This window comes from Eurosta solidaginis, chromosome 3, assembly GCF_040869045.1.
Source record: "Eurosta solidaginis isolate ZX-2024a chromosome 3, ASM4086904v1, whole genome shotgun sequence".
Lineage (NCBI taxonomy): Eukaryota > Metazoa > Arthropoda > Insecta > Diptera > Tephritidae > Eurosta > Eurosta solidaginis.
The window spans coordinates 280,948,618-280,969,720 of record NC_090321.1 but is presented as its reverse complement, the minus strand read 5'-3'; the positions used below and the strand labels follow the sequence as shown (position 1 = coordinate 280,969,720).

General features: G+C 42.0%; 2 protein-coding genes across 6 annotated transcripts in view; one reads left to right on the top strand and one right to left on the bottom strand.

Moving 5' to 3' along the window:
• Positions 1 to 21,103, top strand: part of Hen1 (Hen1 methyltransferase) — a 65,674-nt gene that overhangs the window by 33,869 nt on the left and 10,702 nt on the right. The window lies entirely within an intron of this gene.
• bsd (back seat driver) lies at positions 10,818 to 20,704 on the bottom strand. Of its 4 annotated transcripts, XM_067776693.1 has the most exons (7): positions 20,270 to 20,585; positions 17,319 to 17,443; positions 16,623 to 17,235; positions 15,405 to 15,560; positions 14,672 to 15,348; positions 13,299 to 14,609; positions 10,818 to 13,233 (listed from the first exon to the last, which is right to left on the bottom strand). In XM_067776693.1, exons 3-7 carry the CDS (start codon positions 16,996 to 16,998, stop codon positions 12,577 to 12,579), a joined length of 3,177 nt encoding a protein of 1,058 aa, XP_067632794.1. In that variant the 5' UTR covers positions 16,999 to 17,235; positions 17,319 to 17,443; positions 20,270 to 20,585; the 3' UTR covers positions 10,818 to 12,576. The 4 variants fall into 4 exon arrangements, with proteins under 4 accessions (XP_067632794.1, XP_067632791.1, XP_067632792.1 ...); XM_067776690.1 differs by lacking the exon at positions 20,270 to 20,585 and adding an exon at positions 20,611 to 20,704 and having other exon boundaries at positions 16,623 to 17,443; XM_067776691.1 differs by having other exon boundaries at positions 16,623 to 17,443; positions 20,293 to 20,585.

The following is a 21,103-nucleotide window of genomic DNA, read 5'->3' as shown; positions in this document are numbered from 1 at the left end:
AACCCTATCACAGGGCACAGTCAACCACGGCACGCTACTCCCATACATAGAAGGCTCACACCTTCTTCCCCTTGTCTAAAAAGATGGACCGCAAATGGTCGGCAAGCGTCGACTCAATTTAGGAACGAAATCTCAAAACGTAGAAAAATTAAACAGCGGGTACCAGGTGGTATCTTATCCCCGCTTCTGTTTAATTTCTACATATAAAAACTCCCTTCCCCACCAGAAGGAGCTACAATCATTTCCTATGCCGACGACTGCACGATTATGGCAACGGGACCAGGCCCTTCAATTGATGAATTATGCAGTTTGTAAAAAAAAAAGAAGCTATCTCCACGATATTTCTAGTTTCTTCACCTCGCGCAACCTGCCAATATCACCGACAAAATGCACGGCTGTTTACGACGTGGAAGGAACAGATTACGCAATTATTGGACGTTCACGTCGATTGTGTCACGCTACCGACTGTCAGTCACCCAAAGATCTTAGGGATAACGTTGGAGAATACTCAGACCTTCAAGGCGCATGCCACCGAAATTGTATCCAAAGTACAAAGTCGCAACAAAATTCTCAAGTCGCTTGCCGGCAGCTCCTGGCGAAAAGATAAACGTTGCTAACTACATACAAAGCAATTAGCCGGTCGCCCATGAGCTACGCGTCACCAGTTTGGTTGCCTGGTCTTAAAAACACATATCGGAAAAGCTGCATGCCTTTCAAAATGCTCTAATCAGAACTGCCACGGGATGACTCCTTATCACACCCAATAACCACTTTCATAGTGAAGCCAAGGAGCTCAACAGTAAAGAGTACAACGAAATGCTGAACAGACAGCTTTTGCTAAACTGTCACAAACCAGAAAATCCTAGAAAACAACTGCTTGATCGTGTTCCTTTAGCAGCCGAGGCTCCGGTGACACCAAAATTCCTCATGGACCTAGGGGGTGGGTGGGCGGTATGGCTTAGAAGGTTTCATATGTGTTCATATGAAATCGTTCCCGAGATGGTCGGGCTAGTGCCCTGTTGTTGTTGTAGCAATGCTCGCCCCACCTAATAGCCGCGACCGATCACAAATTGTCATCAATATCCTCTAACGGGAGTCCAAGGAAACTTGCCGTTTCAACAGGGGTCGACCATAAGGAAAGGGGTGTTAGAGGCGTTGGTTCCACATTACCATTAAAGAGATGGTTGGTGTCATGTGGGGACACATTGCAAGCGGGGCATACATTTTGTATGTCGGGGTTGATTCTGGATAGGTAAGAGTTTAGCCTGTTACAGTATCCAGAACGAAGTTGAGCAAGAGTGACACGCGTTTCCCTGGGGAGTATGCGTTCTCTTCCGCGAGATTTGGATAATTTTCTTTAAGTACTGGATTCACCGGGCAATTCCCGGCATAAAGGTCCGACGCCTGTCTATGGAGTTCACCAAGGACCTGCTTGTGTTTTTTCACTTCATACGGCTGGGTTCTCAGGTGCCGTATTTCCTCAAAATGCTTACGGAGATGACTCCTTAAGCCCCTAGGCGGTGCTGGTTCATCAATCAGATGTCTGTTGGGACGCCCAGGTTTCTGGGTATTCAACAGGAACTGTTTGGTCAGCATCTCATTTCTCTCCCTGATGGGGAGCATTCTCGCCTCATTATGCAGATGGTGTTCTGGGGACATAAGAAGACAGCCCGTGGCGTTTCTGAGAGCAGTATTTTGGCAGGCCTGTCGTTTCTTCCAGTGGGTAATTTTTAGGCTTGGCGACCATATGGGTGACGCGTAGCACGTAATCGGCTGGCTAATTGCTTTGTATGTAGTCATGAGCGTTTCTTTATCTTTTCCCCAGATACTGCCAGCGAGGGATTTGAGGATTTCGTTACGGCTCTGAATTCTCGGAACAATTGCGGCTGCGTGCTCACCAAAATGTAGATCCTGATCAAACGTCACACCCAAGATTTTGGGGTGCAGGACAGTCGGTAGCGTAGTGCCATCGACGTGGATGTTCAAAATGGTCGACATTTGGGACGTCCATGTTGTAAATAAAGTCGCGGAAGATTTAGTCGGTGATAATGCCAGGTTTCGCGAGGCGAAAAAACTGAAGAGATCAGGGAGGTAGCCGTTTATTTTATTGCATAGCGAATCGATCTTTGGGCCTGGGCCTGTGGCCAATATTGTGCAGTCATCGGCCTAGGAAACGATTGTGACTCCTTCCGGTGGTGAAGGTAGCTTAGATATGTAGAAATTAAACAAAAGTGGGGATAGGACACCACCCTGTGGCACCCCCTGTTTAATTCTCCTTGGTTTTGATGTTTCGTTTCTAAATTGCCTGCCGACCACCCAGATAATTTGCGGTCCACCTTTAAGACATGGGGGAAGGGTAGACCCTTCCAGGTCCTGCAGTAACGAGCCATGGTTGACCGTATCAAAAGCTTTTGATAGGTCTAGCGCTATGAGTACTGTTCTATGGTGGGGGTATTGATTTAAACCGCAATTTATCTGGGTTCTAATGGCATTTAGCGCGGTGGTAGTGCTATGGAGTTTTCTGAAGCCATGCTGATGAGGGGCTAGCTGCAAATTTGCTTGGAAATAAGGGAGCAAAATGGCTTCAAGCGTCTTTGCCACTGGCGATAGGAGAGATATCGGACGATACGACTCACCTATGTTAGCTGGTTTCCCAGGCTTTAGTAGCACGACCACCTTGGCCATTTTCCATTCCTCGGGTATGACAAAGGTAGAAAGAGACAGGTTGAAGACATGCGCTAAATATTTGAAACCCTCTTTCCCTAGGCTTTTAAGCATCGGCATGGCTATGCCGTCTGGGCCCACTGCTTTGGATGGTTTAGCACGACCAATGGCTTCCTCAACCTCTTTAGCGGTGATGGTGATTGGCGACGCGCTGAATTTGTGTTTATGTGCGTGTCTATTGGCTCTCCGTCTATCTTTGTCGACCGTAGGATGCATTATATATTGTCGGCAGAAAGCGCTCGCGCATTTTTTCGCATCAGACAGCACTTTGTCGCCAAAGGCGATGGAAACTTTGTCTTTGTGCTTAGTCGGATTCGATAGGGACTTTACGGTGGACCAAAGTTTACCCACACCGGTAGAGAGGTTACAACCTCTTAGGTGCTCCTCCCATTTCGCCCGCTTGTGTTCATCCACAAGCAATCTGATGCGTTGGTTTATGTCCCTTATTTGGGGGTCGCCTGGATCAAGCTGTCTTATAAGGTCACGTTCTCTCCCTAAGTTTGCGGCCTCCGCCGGGAAGTGGGGCCGGATTTCGGGAATTCTCCCGGCGGGAATGAAACGTACCGAGGCGGATTCAATGACCTTACGGAAGGCACGCTCCCCTTGCGAGTTCTGCGCCCACGATTGAGATATCTGGCGAGCTGTGACAGCTTCCTACCATACATGTGGGGGCGTCTCCGTTTATTGTGCAGAATGTCGTTTCTTCTATTTGATCCGCCAACATCTCACCCCTACTGTCCGCCCGCAAGGTTGAATGCCATAGATCATGATGGGCATTGAAATCGCCTAAGATAATGCGATTGTTGCCAGTGAGTAAGGCCCTGATATTAGGGCGGTATCCACTGGGGCAGCAGGTGGCAGGAGAGATGTAGATGTTGATGATTTCTAGGTTTGCATCGCCTGACCGGACAGATAGGCCTTGACGTTCTAAGACATTGTCCCTGCGGTCGATGCCAGGATCAAATATATAATATTGCACAGAGTGGTGTATGATAAACGCGACGCCGCCTCCAATTCCGCTCTCGCGGTCTTTCCTGTGGACATTATACCCAGAGCAGGTCTGCAATGCAGATCTTGCTGTGAGTTTAGTCTCTTGAATCGCAGCAATGCGGATGTTGTGCCGCTTCATGAAATCGACTATCTCCGTAATCTTCCCAGTTAGTCCATTACAGTTTAACTGCAGAATTCTAAAGTGCATAAGGGGAGACGCCGCCACTCTGGTGGTAAGTGACGGGTGACTACGCCTGGGTTGTGGAAGGCCAGGACGCAATTGCTGTTGTGGCCCTGGAACTGGGCGTCCTTGGGCAAGCATTGGGGTACCCGGATGATTTGGGTTTGCGACCTGGCAACATGGCGCGATGAAACCCGTCGGGGGGTTGCCGTCGCGGAGACCAGAACATCTAGGAAAGTGGCACCACCCAAGGCAGGAGCTGCATTGGGCGGATGTCGCAAACCTATATATTCTGTGCTGGCAGACGGTGCAAACGGAGGTAGGGACTAAGAGTCTGTTTCCCTGACCTGTACGATTGCTGTCAGAAAAGAGGGGGGGAGAAGACGGGGGCAGGGGCAGATGCTCAGCATTGCTACCAACTCTACTACGAAGGTAGTAGTTATGAGTGGTATCAGCTGTTTGAGCTGTTGGCGCCGTGGGGCGCGAGCAGCAGTGGGTACTTGTTGTGGCTTGCTGAGCAGCGGGGCTGAGTGGGGGGTGCTGGAAGGTTGTGGGGGGGGGGGGGGGGGGGTGGCGCTTAGGCGTAGACTACGGGACGCCCTTGGGTGTGAACAGCAAGGAGCCACAAAAGATTTATAAAAGTTACGTGGACGTCGGGTTTTGGGATCAAGCCCAGAACAACCTGTCCGATGCAACCATCCCTTGCAAGAGACACACTGAACAGAGTATGACCGTCCTAAAAAGATTCTTTTCCGGCAGATGCAGCAAAACCATTTCTCAGGACCGGGGTCAGGAGACGGACCCGGATTGGATTCGATGCCTTCCCGGAGTAAGAGAGTATGGAGCAGTCCTGCTGCAAGGAGCTGCTGGGAGGATGACAATTTGTGGGAGGGACGAAACAAATTAAATGGGGTCACACTGAAATGACAGTCATTGGTCGGGAAAAATCCCGAGTCGCTCCGGTACATAGAACCGACTGCCTTGGGAAGCGTCCTAATAGTGCTTGTTACCGAAACTTACCGGATCTATATCCGGCAAAGGACCATCAGCATTGATGTGCCGCCATAAGGCAGTGTCCAGTCAGTACACTCTTTTTAACCATAGGAGTAACGTTGTTAGTCTTGGGTTGTAAGACTTGCACATGAAGTTCGACAATAGACCCCGCGTACACCCCGGCATTCTTTTTATAATCACAAAGTGCCGTCGAGCCCTTCACTATCTCCTTCACGTCGAGCATCCACGACAACTTACTGCCTAAATGGTCATATTAACCGTTCCCGAGATGGTCGGGCTAATAAATTAATTGTAACCGAAACGTACCGGATCTATATCCGGCAAAGGACCATCAACATCGATAGCACTCCCCAAAACTCTCGGAGAGTGTCTTTGTCGCTAATACAACAACAACAACCAAGCGCACTTCTTCCTGTACTAGCCTCTGGCACTCCGCCGGTGGGCCTCCTCAGTTTGGCCATATAGCAGGATTCCAGGATAAATGCCTGCTTATTCTTCTGCTCGACGGCCATCACTGCGAGGTCCTCAGTAGTGTAATTAGGCAGTATATATGAAAGCAGCTGTTTCCTTACCATGGCTGCAGCTCGCACCCCTCCTTCCGTTTGCGCGTAGTAAGAGCCAAATTCGGGCGCGTTGGCCTTTCGATGAAAGCCATGGCTCCTGGATCAGCAACACGCCATACTAACCCCCTTCAAGGGTTAGGAGGACTCGCAGCACCATTGGGATATTTGTCCCACTGCAACACCTTCTTCGTGACGTCATTCTCTATTCCTTTTGGTTTAAGGCTTTCAAGGTCCTCTTCATCTTCTCCCGCTTCTTCCATACTATGATTGCTATCATCGGGACTTCCTTTTGCGAGACGTAAATACGGTGTTGGATGCTCCTCTGTGCTACTCACAGCACACCTCACTTAGCCAGAATAAACCGCGACATTCTCAACGTATGCCTTACATGTAATGTTAGCTCGCATGACATCACCAATATTTTTAATAGTAATGTGAAATCAACGCCTATAGCACAACTGTCTCCATAGTGTAACCCTATTGCAACAGCCAGTTTCCTCGGGCTTCGTTGGATGATGTATGACAAATAGTGAGTGCGCGCACATATCAGATAGGGCCAATCACTGCAAAAATAATAACAACACCCAGCAAAAATCCAGAAGACTCTGTCACTTATCTATCTTCTTATTAATACTAAATGTACGTCCCTGTAATGCACTTGTGAAACAAACACATCTAAAGCCAATGTTTTCCCTGTCCAACCCTACTCCTCATGCCTCAGCGGGTTAGGGGGTTAGAATATACCCGCGGTAGGTATGCCTGTCGTAAGAGGCAACTAAAATACTAAATAGATTCAAGGGGTTGTGTAGCGCAACTCTTTTCAAGGGGTGTCAGCGCTATATATACATAGCCCAACCAATTGTCAACCTCACCTATCCGTGGCGAATCCTGTTTCATTAATAGCCGAGGCTCTGGCGACCCCAAACTCATCATGGATCTAGGGGATGGGAGGGCGGTATGGCCAGAAGCATGTGGTCATACCAAATCGTTCCCGAGATGGTCGGGCTTGGTACCGGAACGTACCGGATCTGCATCCGGCAAAGGACCATGAATATCGATAACACTCCCCAAGGCCTTCGGGGAGTGTCCTTATCGCTACAACAACAACAATGCATCTATTTGAGATCGTTAATTTCTTTTGTCAAATATCTTAGTAATAATTAGGAAATACGGCACCTGAGAACACAGCCGTATGAAGCAGAAAAGCACAAACAGGTCCCCACTAATATCCACAAACAGACGTCGGACCTCTATGCCAGGAATTGCCCGGCGAATCTAGTTCTTATAGAAATATACCCAGAACTCGAAGAAGAGGAACGCCCTTTCCCCAGGGAAACGCGCGTCAGTCTAAATCAACTTCGATCTGGGTACTGTAACAGGTTAAACGCTTACCTATCCAGAATCAACCCCGACATACAAAATGTATATCCTGCTTGCAATGTGTCCCCACGACACCAACCATCTCTTCAATTGTAATGTAGAACCCACGCCTCTAACACCACTCTCACTATGGTGCACCCCTGTTGAAATTTCCTTGGACTCCCGTTAGAGGATATTGATGGCAATGTGTGATCGGTTGTTGTTGTTGTAGCAATGCTCGCCCCACCTAATAGCCGTGACCGATCACAAATTGTCATCAATATCCTCTAACGGGAGTCCAAGGAAACTTGCCGTTTCAATAGGGGTGGACCATACGGAAAGGGGTGTTAGAGGCGTTGGTTCCACATTACAATTGAAGAGATGATTGGTGTCATGTGGGGACACATTGCAAGCGGGGCATACATTTTGTATGTCGGGGTTGATCCTGGATAGGTAAGAGTTTAACCTGTTACAATATCCAGAACGAAGTTAAGCAAGAGTGACACGCGTTTCCCTGGGGAGTATGCGTTCCTCTTCCGCAAGTTTTGGATAATTTTCGTTAAGTACTGGATTCACCGGGCAATTCCCGGCATAAAGGTCCGACGCCTGTTTATGGAGTTCACCAAGGACCTGCTTGTGTTTTTTCACTTCATACGGCTGGGTTCTCATGTGCCGTATTTCCTCAAAATGCTTACGGAGCTGACTCCTTAAGCCCATAGACGGTGCTGGTTCATCAATCAGATGTCTGTTGGTATGCCCAGGTTTCTGGGTATTCAATGTGGGTGGGGTTCTGAGGACATAAGAAGACAGACCGTAGCGATTCTGAGAGCAGTATTTGGCAGGCCTGTAGTTTCTTCCAGTGGGTGATTTTTAGGCTTGGAGACCATATGGGTGACGCGTAGCACGTAATCGGCTGGCTAATTGCTTTGTATGTTGTCATGAGCGTTTCTTTATCTTTTCCCCAAGTACTGCCAGCGAGGGATTTGAGGATTTTGTTACGGCTCTGAATTCTCGGAACAATTGGCCATTATTGTGCAGTCATCGGCGTAGGAAACGATTGTGACTCCTTCCGGTGGTGAAGGTAGCTTAGATATGTAGAAATTAAACAAAAGTGGGGATAGGACACCACCCTGTGGCACCCCCTGTTTAATTCTCCTTGGTTTTGATGTTTCGTTTCTAAATTGCATCGATGCCTGCCGACCACCCAGATAATTTGAGGTCCACCTTTTAAGACATGGGGGAAGGGTAGACCCTTCCAGGTCCAGCAGTAACGAGCCATGGTTGACCGTATCAAAAGCTTTTGATAGGTCTAGCGCTACGAGTACTGTTCTATGGTGGGGGTATTGATTTAAACCGCAATTTATCTGGGTGCTAATGGCATTTAGCGCGGTGGTAGTGCTATGGAGTTTTCTGAAGCCATGCTGATGAGGGGCTAGCTGCAAAATGGCTTCAAGCGTCTTTGCCACAGGCGATAGGAGAGATATCGGACAATACGACTCACCTATGTTAGCTGGTTTCCCAGGCTTTAGTAGCGGGACCACCTTGGCCATTTTCCATTTCTCAGGTATGACAAAGGTGGAAAGAGACAGATTAAAGACATGCGCTAAATATTTGAAACCCTCTTTCCCTAGGTTTTTAACCATCGGCAGGGCTACGCCGTCTGGGCCCACTGCTTTGGATGGTTTAGCACGACCAATGGCGTCCTCAACCTTTTTAGCGGTGATGGTGATTGGTGACGCGCTGAATTTGTGTTTATGTGCGCGTCTATTGGCTCTCCGTCTATCTTTGTCGACCGTAGGATGCATTATATATTGTCGGCAGAAAGCGCTCGCGCATTTTTTCGCGTCCGACAGCACTTTGTCGCCAAAGGCGATGGAAACTTTGTCTTTGTGCTTAGTCGGATTCGATAGGGACTTTACGGTGGACCAAAGTTTACCCACACCGGTAGAGAGGTTACAACCTCTTAGGTGCTCCTCCCATTTCGCCCGCTTGTGATCATCCACAAGCAATCTGATGCGTTGGTTTATATCCCTTATTTGGGGGTCGCCTGGATCAAGCTGTCTTATAAGGTCACGTTCTCTCGCTAAGTTTGCGGCCTCCGCCGGGAAGTGGGCCGGATTTCGGGAATTCTCCCGGCAGGAATGAAATGTGCCGAGGCGGATTTAATGACCTTACGGAAGGCACACTCCCCTTGGCGGGCATCAGTCGGGATAGGGAGGGCAGCTAGGCGGCTGTCTGTAAAGGATTTATATTCTTCCCACTTTCCTTTTTTGAAGTTTATGAAAGTGCGTTTTTCAGTGAAGTCGGCGGTACGCTCAACCGAAATAAGTATGGGCAGGTGGTCGGATGCCAATGTTACCATCGGCTGCCAGTTGACGCAGTTTACGAGTTCTGCGCTCACGATTGAGATATCTGGCGAGCTGTGACAGCTTCCTACCATACGTATGGGGGCGTCTCCGTTTATTGTGCAGAATGTCGTTTCTTCTATTTGATCCGCCAACATCTCACCCCTACTGTCCGCCCGCAAGTTTGAATGCCATAGATCATGATGGGCATTGAAATCGCCTAAGATAATGCGATTGTTGCCAGTGAGTAAGGCCCTGATATTAGGGCGGTATCCACTGGGGCAACAGGTGGCAGGAGGGATGTAGATGTTGATGATTTCTAGGTTTGCATCGCCTGACCGGACAGATAGGCCTTGACGTTCTAAGACATTGTCCTTGCGGTCGATGCCAGGATCAAATATATAATATTGCACAGAGTGGTCTATGATAAACGCGAGACCGCCTCCATTTCCGCTCTCGCGGTCTTTCCTGTGGACGTTATACCCAGAGCAGGTCTGCAATGCAGATCTTGCTGTGAGTTTAGTCTCTTGAATCGCAGCAATGCGGATGTTGTGCCGCTTCATGAAATCGACTATCTCCGTAATCTTCGTAGTTAGTCCATTACAGTTTAACTGCAGAATTCTGAAGTGCATAAAGGGAGACGTCGCCACTCTGGGGGTAAGTAACGGGTGACTACGCCTGGGTTGGGGAAGGCCAGGACGCAATTGCTGTTGTGGCCCTAGGACTGGGCGTCCTTAGGCAAGCATTGGGGTACCCGGATGATTTGGGTTTGCGACCTGGCAACATGGCGCGATGAAACCCGTCGGGGGGTTGCCGTCGCGGAGACCAGAACATCTAGGGAAGTGGCACCACTCAAGGCAGGAGCTGCATTGGGCGGATGTCGCAAACATATATATTCTGTGCTGGCAAACGGTGCAAACGGAGGTAGGGACTAAGAGTCTGTTACCCTGACCTATACGATTGCTGCCGGAAAAGAGGGGGGAGAAGACGGGGGCAGGGGCTGTTACTCAGCATTGCTTCCGACTCTACTACGAAGATTGTAGTTATGAGTGGTTGCAGCTGTTTGAGTTGTTGGCGCCGTGGGGCGCGAGCAGCAGCGGGTACTTGTTGTGGCTTGCTGAGCAGCGGGGCTGCTGGAATGTAGTGGGGGCACTTAGACGTTGACTACGGGACGCCCTTGGGCGTGAACAGCAAGGAGCCACAAAAGATTTATAAAAGTTACGTGGACGTCGGGTTTTGGGATCAAGCCCAGAACAACCTGTCCGATGCAACCATCCCTTGCACCAGACACACTGAACAGAGTATGACCGTCCTAAAAAGATTCTTTTCCGGCAGATGCAGCAAAACCATTTCTCAGGACCGGGGTCAGGAGACGGACCCGGATTGGATTCGATGCCTTCCCGGAGTAAGATAATATGGAGCAGTCCTGTTGCAAGGAGCTGCTGGGAGGATGACAATTTGTGGGAGGGACGAAACAAATTAGATGGGGTCACACTGAAATGACAGTCCTTGGTCGGGAGAAATCCCGAGTCGCTCCGCTACATAGAACCGACTGCCTTGGGAAACGATCGGTCGCGCCTATTGGATGGGGCGAAGCTCTGCTACGACAACAACAACAACAACTCAATAAAAACTCAATAATTTTTTGCATCTGTTTATTTTGTTTTAATGTTTGTTTAATCCTATGAAATTTAATTGTTTTTATCATGAACTCCTTTAATTATTTAAGCGCTAATATTTAGGTTGGTTACTTAAGTATAAAACAATATTGATAAAGAAAGAATAATAAAAAGGTAAACAACTTTTGAGGACCATCGCATTGCAAGACATAAGTATGTATACATTTATGTATATGCTGCGGAGGTGCCATAAAACATCATCATGTATGTATGTATGATGTGCTGGAAGTTTTATACCTTTTTAATTTTAAATATTAAAGTAAAACTAAAAGGTGCAAGTAATATGCAGTATATATTTTTATATACATGCACTATGCCTGAACTAATTTAAGTGTTTGTGATATTAAATAATTAAGAGACAAGACATAATGTAACGTAACGGTCATTTTAATGACAATGTTCATTCCCAAGACAAAAAGACTATAGAAAAAAACAGGCAATTCACAAGGTATCGTATTTTCTTATGGAGTATATTTTTAAGCGCTACCCTTGGGAACAGTGCAATAAGTTGTAGGAGTCATCAGCAATAAGCATAAAAAATCTAAATTTGTGCAATCGCAAATACTTTTAATGAAACCTACCCTTTTTTCGTTTTTTTTTTAACAATAACTTACAACATCCGATATATGTACATACATAGGCTGCTGAACTTTATGTTCTTAAAAAAATTTATATGAGAAACAACAAAGCACACATGACAGGTCTAAACTCATAGCACATACATTGCATACGACAGCTTGTGAACTGCCTAAGTTAAAATTGTGATACACCACAGCTTAAAATAAAATAGTGCCCTATTAGGGCAGTTCAGGATTGTGTGCAAATGGTCTAGCATCATTGCATTGCAAACTTCCGTAGCATATCTTTGACCGTACACTAATAAAATACACGGCTATGCAAATACATAAAATTCGGAACTCTCTTATTGTATTTTGAATTCAGGACAAAATTGCGTAAGGTTCGCCATTAGTTATGGTATTGCAAATGTCCATACATGCAAAAGAAGAAACTGAAAATATTCATATATTACATGAAAGATATAGCAAGAACCATCTTAATTTGTCCGAATAATTCTGTATGCAGCAAATTTTGTGCATGTTATTTTTCACTGTTTCTTCTGCTGTACTATCAATTTTAATTGTTAAAATTATTTTTAAATCTTATCTAAACCTATTTCTAGTATGCGATTAAGTATTATTTGTTTGCTGAATATTTATACAAAATGTACAGCAAAGGGTAGCGTTGTTATGGGGTTAGAGTTAATAAAACTATGTTCAAGAAAACCGAAAATTAAAAATCAATATTTTGAAATAAATATATCTTAAAACAACGCGCTCCATATATATGTATATCTGTAATAGTATGTAGGTATATAAGTTTGCAATTATGAGTTATTTGTTCATATTTTATGCTTGCGTTTTCCAATTAAATACTATAATAACGATCTACATATACCGTTGTATACATAATTATGTTATTCACATTTAATTTTTTATTTAGTTTCTCTGTTACGTTTATTACAATTTTAACTTTGTTCCCTTCCTTTAAAAATTTTCACAAGTCTGCGAAAACAAACAAAAATGTTAACAATTCTCACTATTTTCCGTCTTTCATCTCTTTTTGAAAACTGTGTAAAACAATAAGAGAAAACATTATAATGTTACTATGGAACTATTACATACACATATGAATTCTTTCCTGTGTTTTATTGTATACTTCTTTTACTTTTTACAATGCCTGTTTGATGCCGCAGCTGCTGCACTTCTGCCACGATTGTAGATATTTTCGTTATTGATTTTCTTCCAAACGTTGAATAAACTGCAAACATCCGGACTAAAATTTGAATTACTTTCATTTTCCATTAACTCATCCATCTCTGTATCAGTCTTAATTAAGCAACGACGAGTACGTCGTTCTGGTTTACTGTTAATGCTGCTGTTACTAACTGTGGTATGCCCACCATTGCTCGCAGAGTTGCTAGCATTTTGTATCCCATCATTACTGCAAACTTTACGATTACTTCGAGTTTTACTGATGCTCGATCGCTTACTAGTTTTCGTAGATTGACTTTTTTTTAACTTGGATGTGCTCGCGGTTCGTTTAACTGCAGACTTTCCCGAATTTATTGAACGTTGTTTGTCATAAGTTCGCATTTGCCTCCCCCTTTCTGGTGTTTTCTTTAATACCTTTCTTCGAGTAGATCTAGTATTGTGCGTACGTGTTTTAAGTCCACCATTTATGTCAGGCTCAGTGGCTTCAGTTGCATCCGTTTCTGCATCGTCTTCATCATCATCTTCGTTGCCCTCATGTTCGTTTTCTTCATCAGATTCTTCTTCATTGTCTTCCATTTCATCTGTGCCATCAACTTCCATGTCCTCCTGTAAAAAGGGCGTTTTTCCTAAATTACATCAAACTATAAATATGTAAATATATCGCATTTTACCTCTTCTTCGTCTTCGTCTTCATTTTCTTCCACACCATCTTTATCGGACTGTATGTCATCCTTCTCATGTTGTGTGCTATTATCATCATCGCCAAGTCGCCCGCTCATTTTTAGGCGCTGTTGTATTTCAAGTATAGCGTATGTTGGATTACCCTCATATCTACGAACCACTGGTTGTTGAACTTCACTCAGTTCCTCTTCACGGTCAAATTCTTTTTCTGCACGTTCGCGTGCTATTTGGTCAGGATCCTGTGACAAAACTTCAGCCCATGAAAACTTTTTCTTCTTCATAGATTTTTTGTCAGATTTGGACCTTAGGTTTTTAGGCGACACTCGATTGGAGAGTGTGCGCTCATGGAATGGCGTGCCCACTGACATATTCTTCATAATACTCCATGCTGCATTGCCGTTATGTCTATTCATTTCAAATATATCATTTTTGTTTTCAATTTCCTCTTTTACTCGCACACAACTACGTACTATTTCATTGCTATCCAAACGCAACTCAGTTAATGAATATCCCAGCTGTTGAAACTCGCGTTCGAATATACGACGATACCGTGCATAATCCGGCCGCTCGTGATAAGCTAATTGCCCTACATGATGAAGGAATTCACCTAAATATTTAGGAACCTGCTTGCCATAGATTTGTTTCAGCATTTCGCGTACATCAGTCATTAGATACTCCTTTGCGCGATGAACTTTTTCTTGCTGATGTTGTATTGCGGCATCTTTCCATGGTAAGTATCCTTGAGACCAGAATATTAAATTATAACCTAAACATTCTAAGTCACTACGGCGTGAATGGGCGCCCATGTGAGCATCTCGTGATGTGAACTCTAAAGTACCATCATGCGCTCGGCGCTGATCCATAACGAAAGGGCGATGTACTCCGTTATCCATGAATTTAGAAGCTAAACCGAAATCAATAAGGAATATACGTTCCTCCTCGACAGCTACAAGTGATTCTGCAACTGCAGTAATCGCTGGATGTGTGATACTTTTGCCATTTGAACTATTAAACAGTTTTTCTTGACGTCGAGTCAAGCGTTTTGTGCCAGTCGATACGCAGGTATTTGAAGTATTGTTGGATTTTTTGACAGTTGCTGAACGGCGAGCGGAGCTTGGTAAAAATTCTTCATAATCTTCATCGGATGATACTGCCTTTGAATCACCTGTGTCTTCCTTAACTGAAATACCATCCTCATTGAAGAACTCTGAATAGCTGATACGTTTTGCTGGACGTAAATAATGTGACTTCACCATTTCCTCATAGATCGAATTTCTCTTTTGGCGTCGGCATGAGCGTACCTGCAATACATTTTAAATTGTATTAATAAAAAAATAGCAAGTATTTTGTTTTATTTATATACCGGATTTGATCCACTGTATTCCACTACGTTATTGCGTGGGCGACGCTTCCGATTACGATTTACTGGTGTTTCGTAAATGTCAACACTGTTGCTATTGTTGCTATTCGTTGTTGCTCCATCATCAAAGTCCTCATCTTCGTCTTCGTCGTCATCGTCGTCCGCATACTTATTACGTTTAACAACAAAATCAGAATCATCATCGTCATCATTGGCCTCCTGCTCTGAACTATTGCCGCTATCTGTAGTCTGTTGCTTTTCTTCATAGTGCTCATCATATTTTGAAGACTTCATATTAGCCGAACGCGAAGATTTCGCATTGCCGGTGGTAACAGGAGCAGTAGCAGTTTGTTTTTTATAATACTTGCATTTGGAAATCATAAGATTTTGCGCTTTCACATCATTGTGACAGTAGCCTTTATCGTGTAATTTTTCCAAAACGTTAACAATGTGTATGCCTAGTGTTAACACAGACTTTTGATGGACACGACAATTTTTAATTAAAGAATGTAGATCGCGATCAAAACGCTGCAACACGAGAAAACGGTAACGAGCATCACCAAAATAATGAGAACCTGATGCGATGTAGCTGGGTATACCCGTAGGTGGAATTTGGGGTAGTGATGCTGCAACATTTGGTTGTTTACCCAAGTTAAAATTTTCCACTTTTAAATGGTTTGCTAAATAAAACAAGAGTTCTTATTTATTTTGTCTATGAATTAAAAAAAATGCTTACCTTCGTCTTTGGCAGTGTTCATTAAGCAATGGATTTCTACAAACAGAGGACCATTTGAATGTGGTTCGATTTTTACCACGAATTTTGCATTTTCGTTGGTTACCGGAATGCTGATATTATCCGAAGCCAAAAATATTTCTCCAAAATTTCCTTTGCCTATGTGTAGAACGAATTATACTTTTTATTAAGCTATCGTAAGTCTATAACGTCGTCCCTAAACGGAAAAATACCTACGAGGCAACTCGAAAGTTGGCTTAAAAAAATCTGTTTTTTATTATTTATTGCACTCAAGTTCTAAGCAAAAAGTCCTTCTAGACAGTGTGTAAAAGGGAGAATAGCAGGTATTATGAATGTGATAGCATTTTATTTTCTGGATATTTGTTTCCTTAAATATAGGGCAAAACTTTAATACGAGTTACTCCTATCCCTGAAAAGCGGCCACTTTTATAGTGCTTCAAAAGAAAATAAATGGCTACCCCGTGTATCAGCTGGCTCTCACAAAAGCACTGTCAATAATAATAAAAATTCATTAGCAATTATTTACTAAAAAAAATTGTGCAGTTATGAGCAGCAATGAGAAAAATTCAAATTTTTCAACTTTCTCAAAGAAAACCAAAATTTGAATATTTTACGTTGATTGTTTTTTGATTTGCTTTTGTTCTGAGCATTGTAAACCTTATAATAATATGATGTTTAAATATTAAATTTCGCAAAAACTTAAAAAAAAAGTTATGGCCGACCAGAGGAGAGAACGGTTATACCTTTAATATTATTATTTATCTAGATATGTATTACTTATAATTTGTAAGTCAAACTAATATCGTCAGAACAATTCAAATTTTCTATTTCTTGCCAAATTATTCTTATAAGAGAAAATAATGGCAGGAATTTTCCCGCGGGAATAAAAAAATCGTAAGTAAAAATTCTGCGAAAATATTTAGAATTGGCCTTCTTATTGACATACTAGCTAATCCATGCATTTAATGAGCTTTCCCACTTCCACTATAAACCTAAAAAATGGTTTTTCTTTGCCGTTTTAAGTTCAGTATTGTGAGCAAAAATTTAAAATGCTTTGCTGTTAGTGGTCTAATTCTTCTTCGAAAATTTAGTTATTGATATTAGAAAAAAAATCTCATTGTTAGTACACTCACTCGGACATCATAATTAACGAGTTTACAGTTATATAAATAGGCGATGTACTTAAGCGTAACCACTTACCAATAGGTTTTCCCAGCCGCCAAGGTTTCTGCATCAAATCATACATAATAGTACCATTAACAACTGACGGTAACAACGTGTACACTGGTTTTGGAGATTCATTAACCGACGTGTTGGCACTAAGAAGTATCGATGAGTTGTTAGCATGTTTAGTAGATTGGTTTCTAACTATTGGTGTTACATTTGTGGTATCATTTGAAGAAGAGTCTTCGTCATCATTTTCATGCCAGTAATTGTGACCTCGTAAGGCCTTAGCTGTTGCTGCAATTATTTCAGCACCAACTGCTGTTCCGGAAGAATTTCGCTTGCGCTTCCGGATGGTGCGAACCGCTGGCGTTGAATGTTTCGCCTCTGTCACTGCCATGCGCTTGCCCATTTTTTATTATTAAATGTACACTTCCAATTTGATAGGAAAAGTCTATGGAAGTTTTGAGAAAGCCGTCCTCACAAACATTTGGTATGAAAACTTTATTTGCTTAAATGTTTTTTTGAACAACGTGACTTATGGACGACTGCTGGTTTAGATTGTATGATGGTCAGTGCCTGTCTATTTGGGCAATTTCCTTTTTTTATTTCCAAGTATTTATAATAATACAAAATCAGTCTGTTTGCTCTATTGCGGTTTTAAATTGAAAGTTAATTTCGTCTGATAAAGTAACGTTCAACGTTATATATAAGGGCAATGGTTCTTTTTACCGCAAGGCTCCTTTGAAATTAGCTCTATATGGTTTTTTCCTGACTGATCCTCAAAAATTTTGAATTTTATATCTGTTGCGTTGTTAATTATTGAGACTTTCAAATGCCATTTAACATGTTTTATTCTATTGCAAAGAAAGAACAGATATGAATTATATAAAAATCGTGTCCACCTTACTAAATCTCATTTTAAGTTTAAAATAATGACATACCATACACAGTATGGCCGTAAATTATTACTAACAAAATGTCTTCGGGGGAGGGAATGTTGTTCATGTTAATGTAAAGTCTAGAGCAGTGGTCGACTGCTAATACGAGTCCAAAAATGTCGGGATAAAATAAATGTAGTTCTCTCTGCAGATATGTGGTTGTTGCTATTTCATTTATTTCGTTGATAATTGTGACCCCCAAACCGGTGTTGCACCCATCCAGTGTAATTTTTTATTAGCGCGGCCCTTCGAATTATTGTTGTCGATGTCAATAGGCGTCTTTGGCACCCCTCCCGATATTTTTGGACGTTAGCACTGTCATGATGTCGTATAGAATTACCAAAGTAAAATAATATTGATCAACCGTTTATTGATCTTTTTCTAAAAGAACTGTTAAGTTTTTCCGTTCACTGTTTAGATGGGACGTCAAATTTCTGATCACATTTTTTATAGCTACAATCACTCAACGTGTTTATTTAGCTGTTTGCACATCTTTCATATCTAGAATTGCTTATGAATAAAATGTTTGGTTTTAGGGACGTTTTTTCAAGTAAACTCTATGGTTTATGTGTTTGTATTCATAGGGAAGATAAGTTTATAGGCTAACATGAGAGAATTTTATTTATTTATTTATTTATTATTACGGTCTTTAAGACCTAGTTTAGGTTAAAATAAGAGATTAAACATAAATACTCATGTCACATTTAGTGACATACAATATAAAAACAATTTTTCTTTGAACTTACTAATATTTCCACAGTCTTTCAAATCAGAAGGTAACTCATTATACATTTTATACCCTAAATATTCAAGAGACCTTTTGGCGAACTCAGTTCTTATTCTAGGCAGTCTTATATTATTGCAATTTCTAGTTCCATAATTGTGGATTTCATGATTATAATGTATTTTACTACTCAGGTAATTCGGTAACATTCCTAACCTAAGTGGGTGTATAAATTTCAATGTGAAATAACTAACTGACTGTTTAATACTAAGCCAGTTTAATCTATTGAGCATTACAATTGTTGGCGTTCTTGGGAGGACATTTTAAAATAAATCGCATTGCCTTGTTTTGCTGTATTTGAAGATTCTTAATATAGATATCATTACTTAATAGCAGAATAGTAGGACAATAAATAAAGTGTGGTTCAATAATTGAACGATATACAAATAATTTATGACTTTGACTGATATGTTTACATGTTCTATACATGAAGCCTATTTTCTGTGCAATTTTCCTTTCCAGATAAGTTACATGCTCTCCAAAATTTAGATCATCATCAATCATAACTCCTAAATACTTAATTTTGTCTACTCTTTGGATTTCCATGTTTTTTATATTCAGCGTAATATTATTTAAATAATTGTTACTTATGATATTAGTGTTTTTACAAAATATCATGAACTTAGTTTTTTCGACATTTAATTTCAGTTTTCTATATAGAATGATCCATAATAATATATTGAGGTGTGAAAAACATTTCAGGAATCATTTTCCTTAACAATGTGAGAAAAATTATTTCTCCGCTCAACACACCGATCATAATTCCGTTCAATTCATATCACTAAACTACGAAAAAATGTTTTCAACGTATCAATAATCGGAAGCTATGTTGTTTTGAGTGTGATCAGTGGGCGCTTTCAGCGAATGCAATTTCTGTTAATACGTTGTAAACGTGTTTCCGTCGGCGATTTCCGTAATAGAAAATGTGTAATCTCTGAACGGCGAGTTTAGCCAACTGCCAAATTTAATAATCCTTAAGTTTTAAGTAAAAGAATTTCTTAAATTATTGGTAGTCTAGTTGAGGGGTCGACTGCTAATACGCTACCAAAGATATCGAGAGAGGTGTCAAAAGACGTGTATTGCCCTAGACAACAATAATCCGAAGGCGGAAAAGAAAAATTGTATCTCTATGTGTTCTGCGCAAAAATACTATGAATCTCACCGCCGGTTCGGAGGGTCCCGTGGGTCATTTTTTGGTTTTTCGTTTATATCTTCTGACCGAGTTATAATTTCGGATTATTGTTGTCGAGGCCAATACGCGTCGTTTGACACCTCTTTCTGAACTGTCAGATAGCCAATATTGGGAAAAAAATTTAGTAGATCAAAAATAATAAATAGAAAATCACCATTTAACGATTTATAAACACTTAAGTTCACTGAAAACGCCAATTCTCTACATTAATCGGCTTTTTAATTACTCTTCACCACTTTAAGGGTACCTTTACCACCCCGTTAAATCAAAAAGCCGATTAATCGTAGCCGAGATATCGACTCCCGCTGTTTCTTTTCCATTTCTGACAGTCAATGAGCCGCATAAGTTTTGTTTTTTCCTGGTTTCACTGCCTGCATGGATTTCACACAAATGTATATAAATATATATATGCAAAAATGCATGTATGAACTCGTTGTCTAAAGCAAAACTAAATTGCTGTGCAAGTTAAAAGATAAGGAATTATAACGAGAAACTTCTGTAAACACAATTTACTACAGTTTTGCATTGAAATTTTGTGAATTTAAAACACAGCAAATGTAGGCATACATAAAGAAAGCGGCGGCACAGCACTTGGTCGGCACGACGACCGCTGCTCGGCTCACTGCAGCAGAGCTGCATAAATTTTCCTTCAAACTTTTCAAAATCGATGCTACTCCACTCGTACTTCGAATTGGACAAATCATTTATAGTTCAGTTAAATTCTATAAACTCCACCACTAATGAGCTTAACGCGTTTATTTTATACCTTTTAAACTATTTAAGAATTACTTTTACAAGACTGCCACACAAAAAAAGATAAGCTGCAAATTCACTTCACTACCGTTCGCCGGACTAACTTTTTCGCCGTCTTTTTCAACTTTGCTTTCCCGTTCCGTATGTTTCGATTTCAACACAAAAAGCAGTGCGGCGAACTTCACAGAAAAAAATCTTTACTTTCCGCATACTAAAGCGGGTTTTGCCCATTCAGCTGACTTTATACGATTCGCCTTTATGTTCAATATATTAAGAACACATTTAGTTACATTCTAGCATTATTTAATTTTACTAATGCGAGGTATTTCCAAAATATTTTCGACAAAAACTTACACTTTTACAGCCTTTCGATTGCAGTCACTTCCACATTACAAATTAGTTATGCTCAATGTTCATCGATAAATCACAATCAGTGCTGCCATTTTAGCTTTAATCGCTTTTGTCAGAATTTTTTAAATCTTGGAAAATCTAGATAAACAGTTTGGTGTTGATTGAATTTGGTAATAGTCTAAAACAGGGGTCGACTGCTAATACGCGTCCAAAAATATTGGGAGATGTGTCAACATGTTGAAGGACACTCCCCGAAAGCATTGCCTTGGATGCAGATCCGGTACGTTCCGGTATGACCACATGCGACCTTATAGGCCATACCGCCCTCCTACCCCTTAGATCCATGAGGAGTTCGAGGTCGCCAGGGCCTCGGCTGTTAATGAAACAGGATTCACCACGGATAGGTGAGGGTGAAACTTGGGTTGGAGAAGCTATATATTAAATGATGCAACAACAACAACATAAGCTATATATTACGCTGGCAACCCCTTGAAAG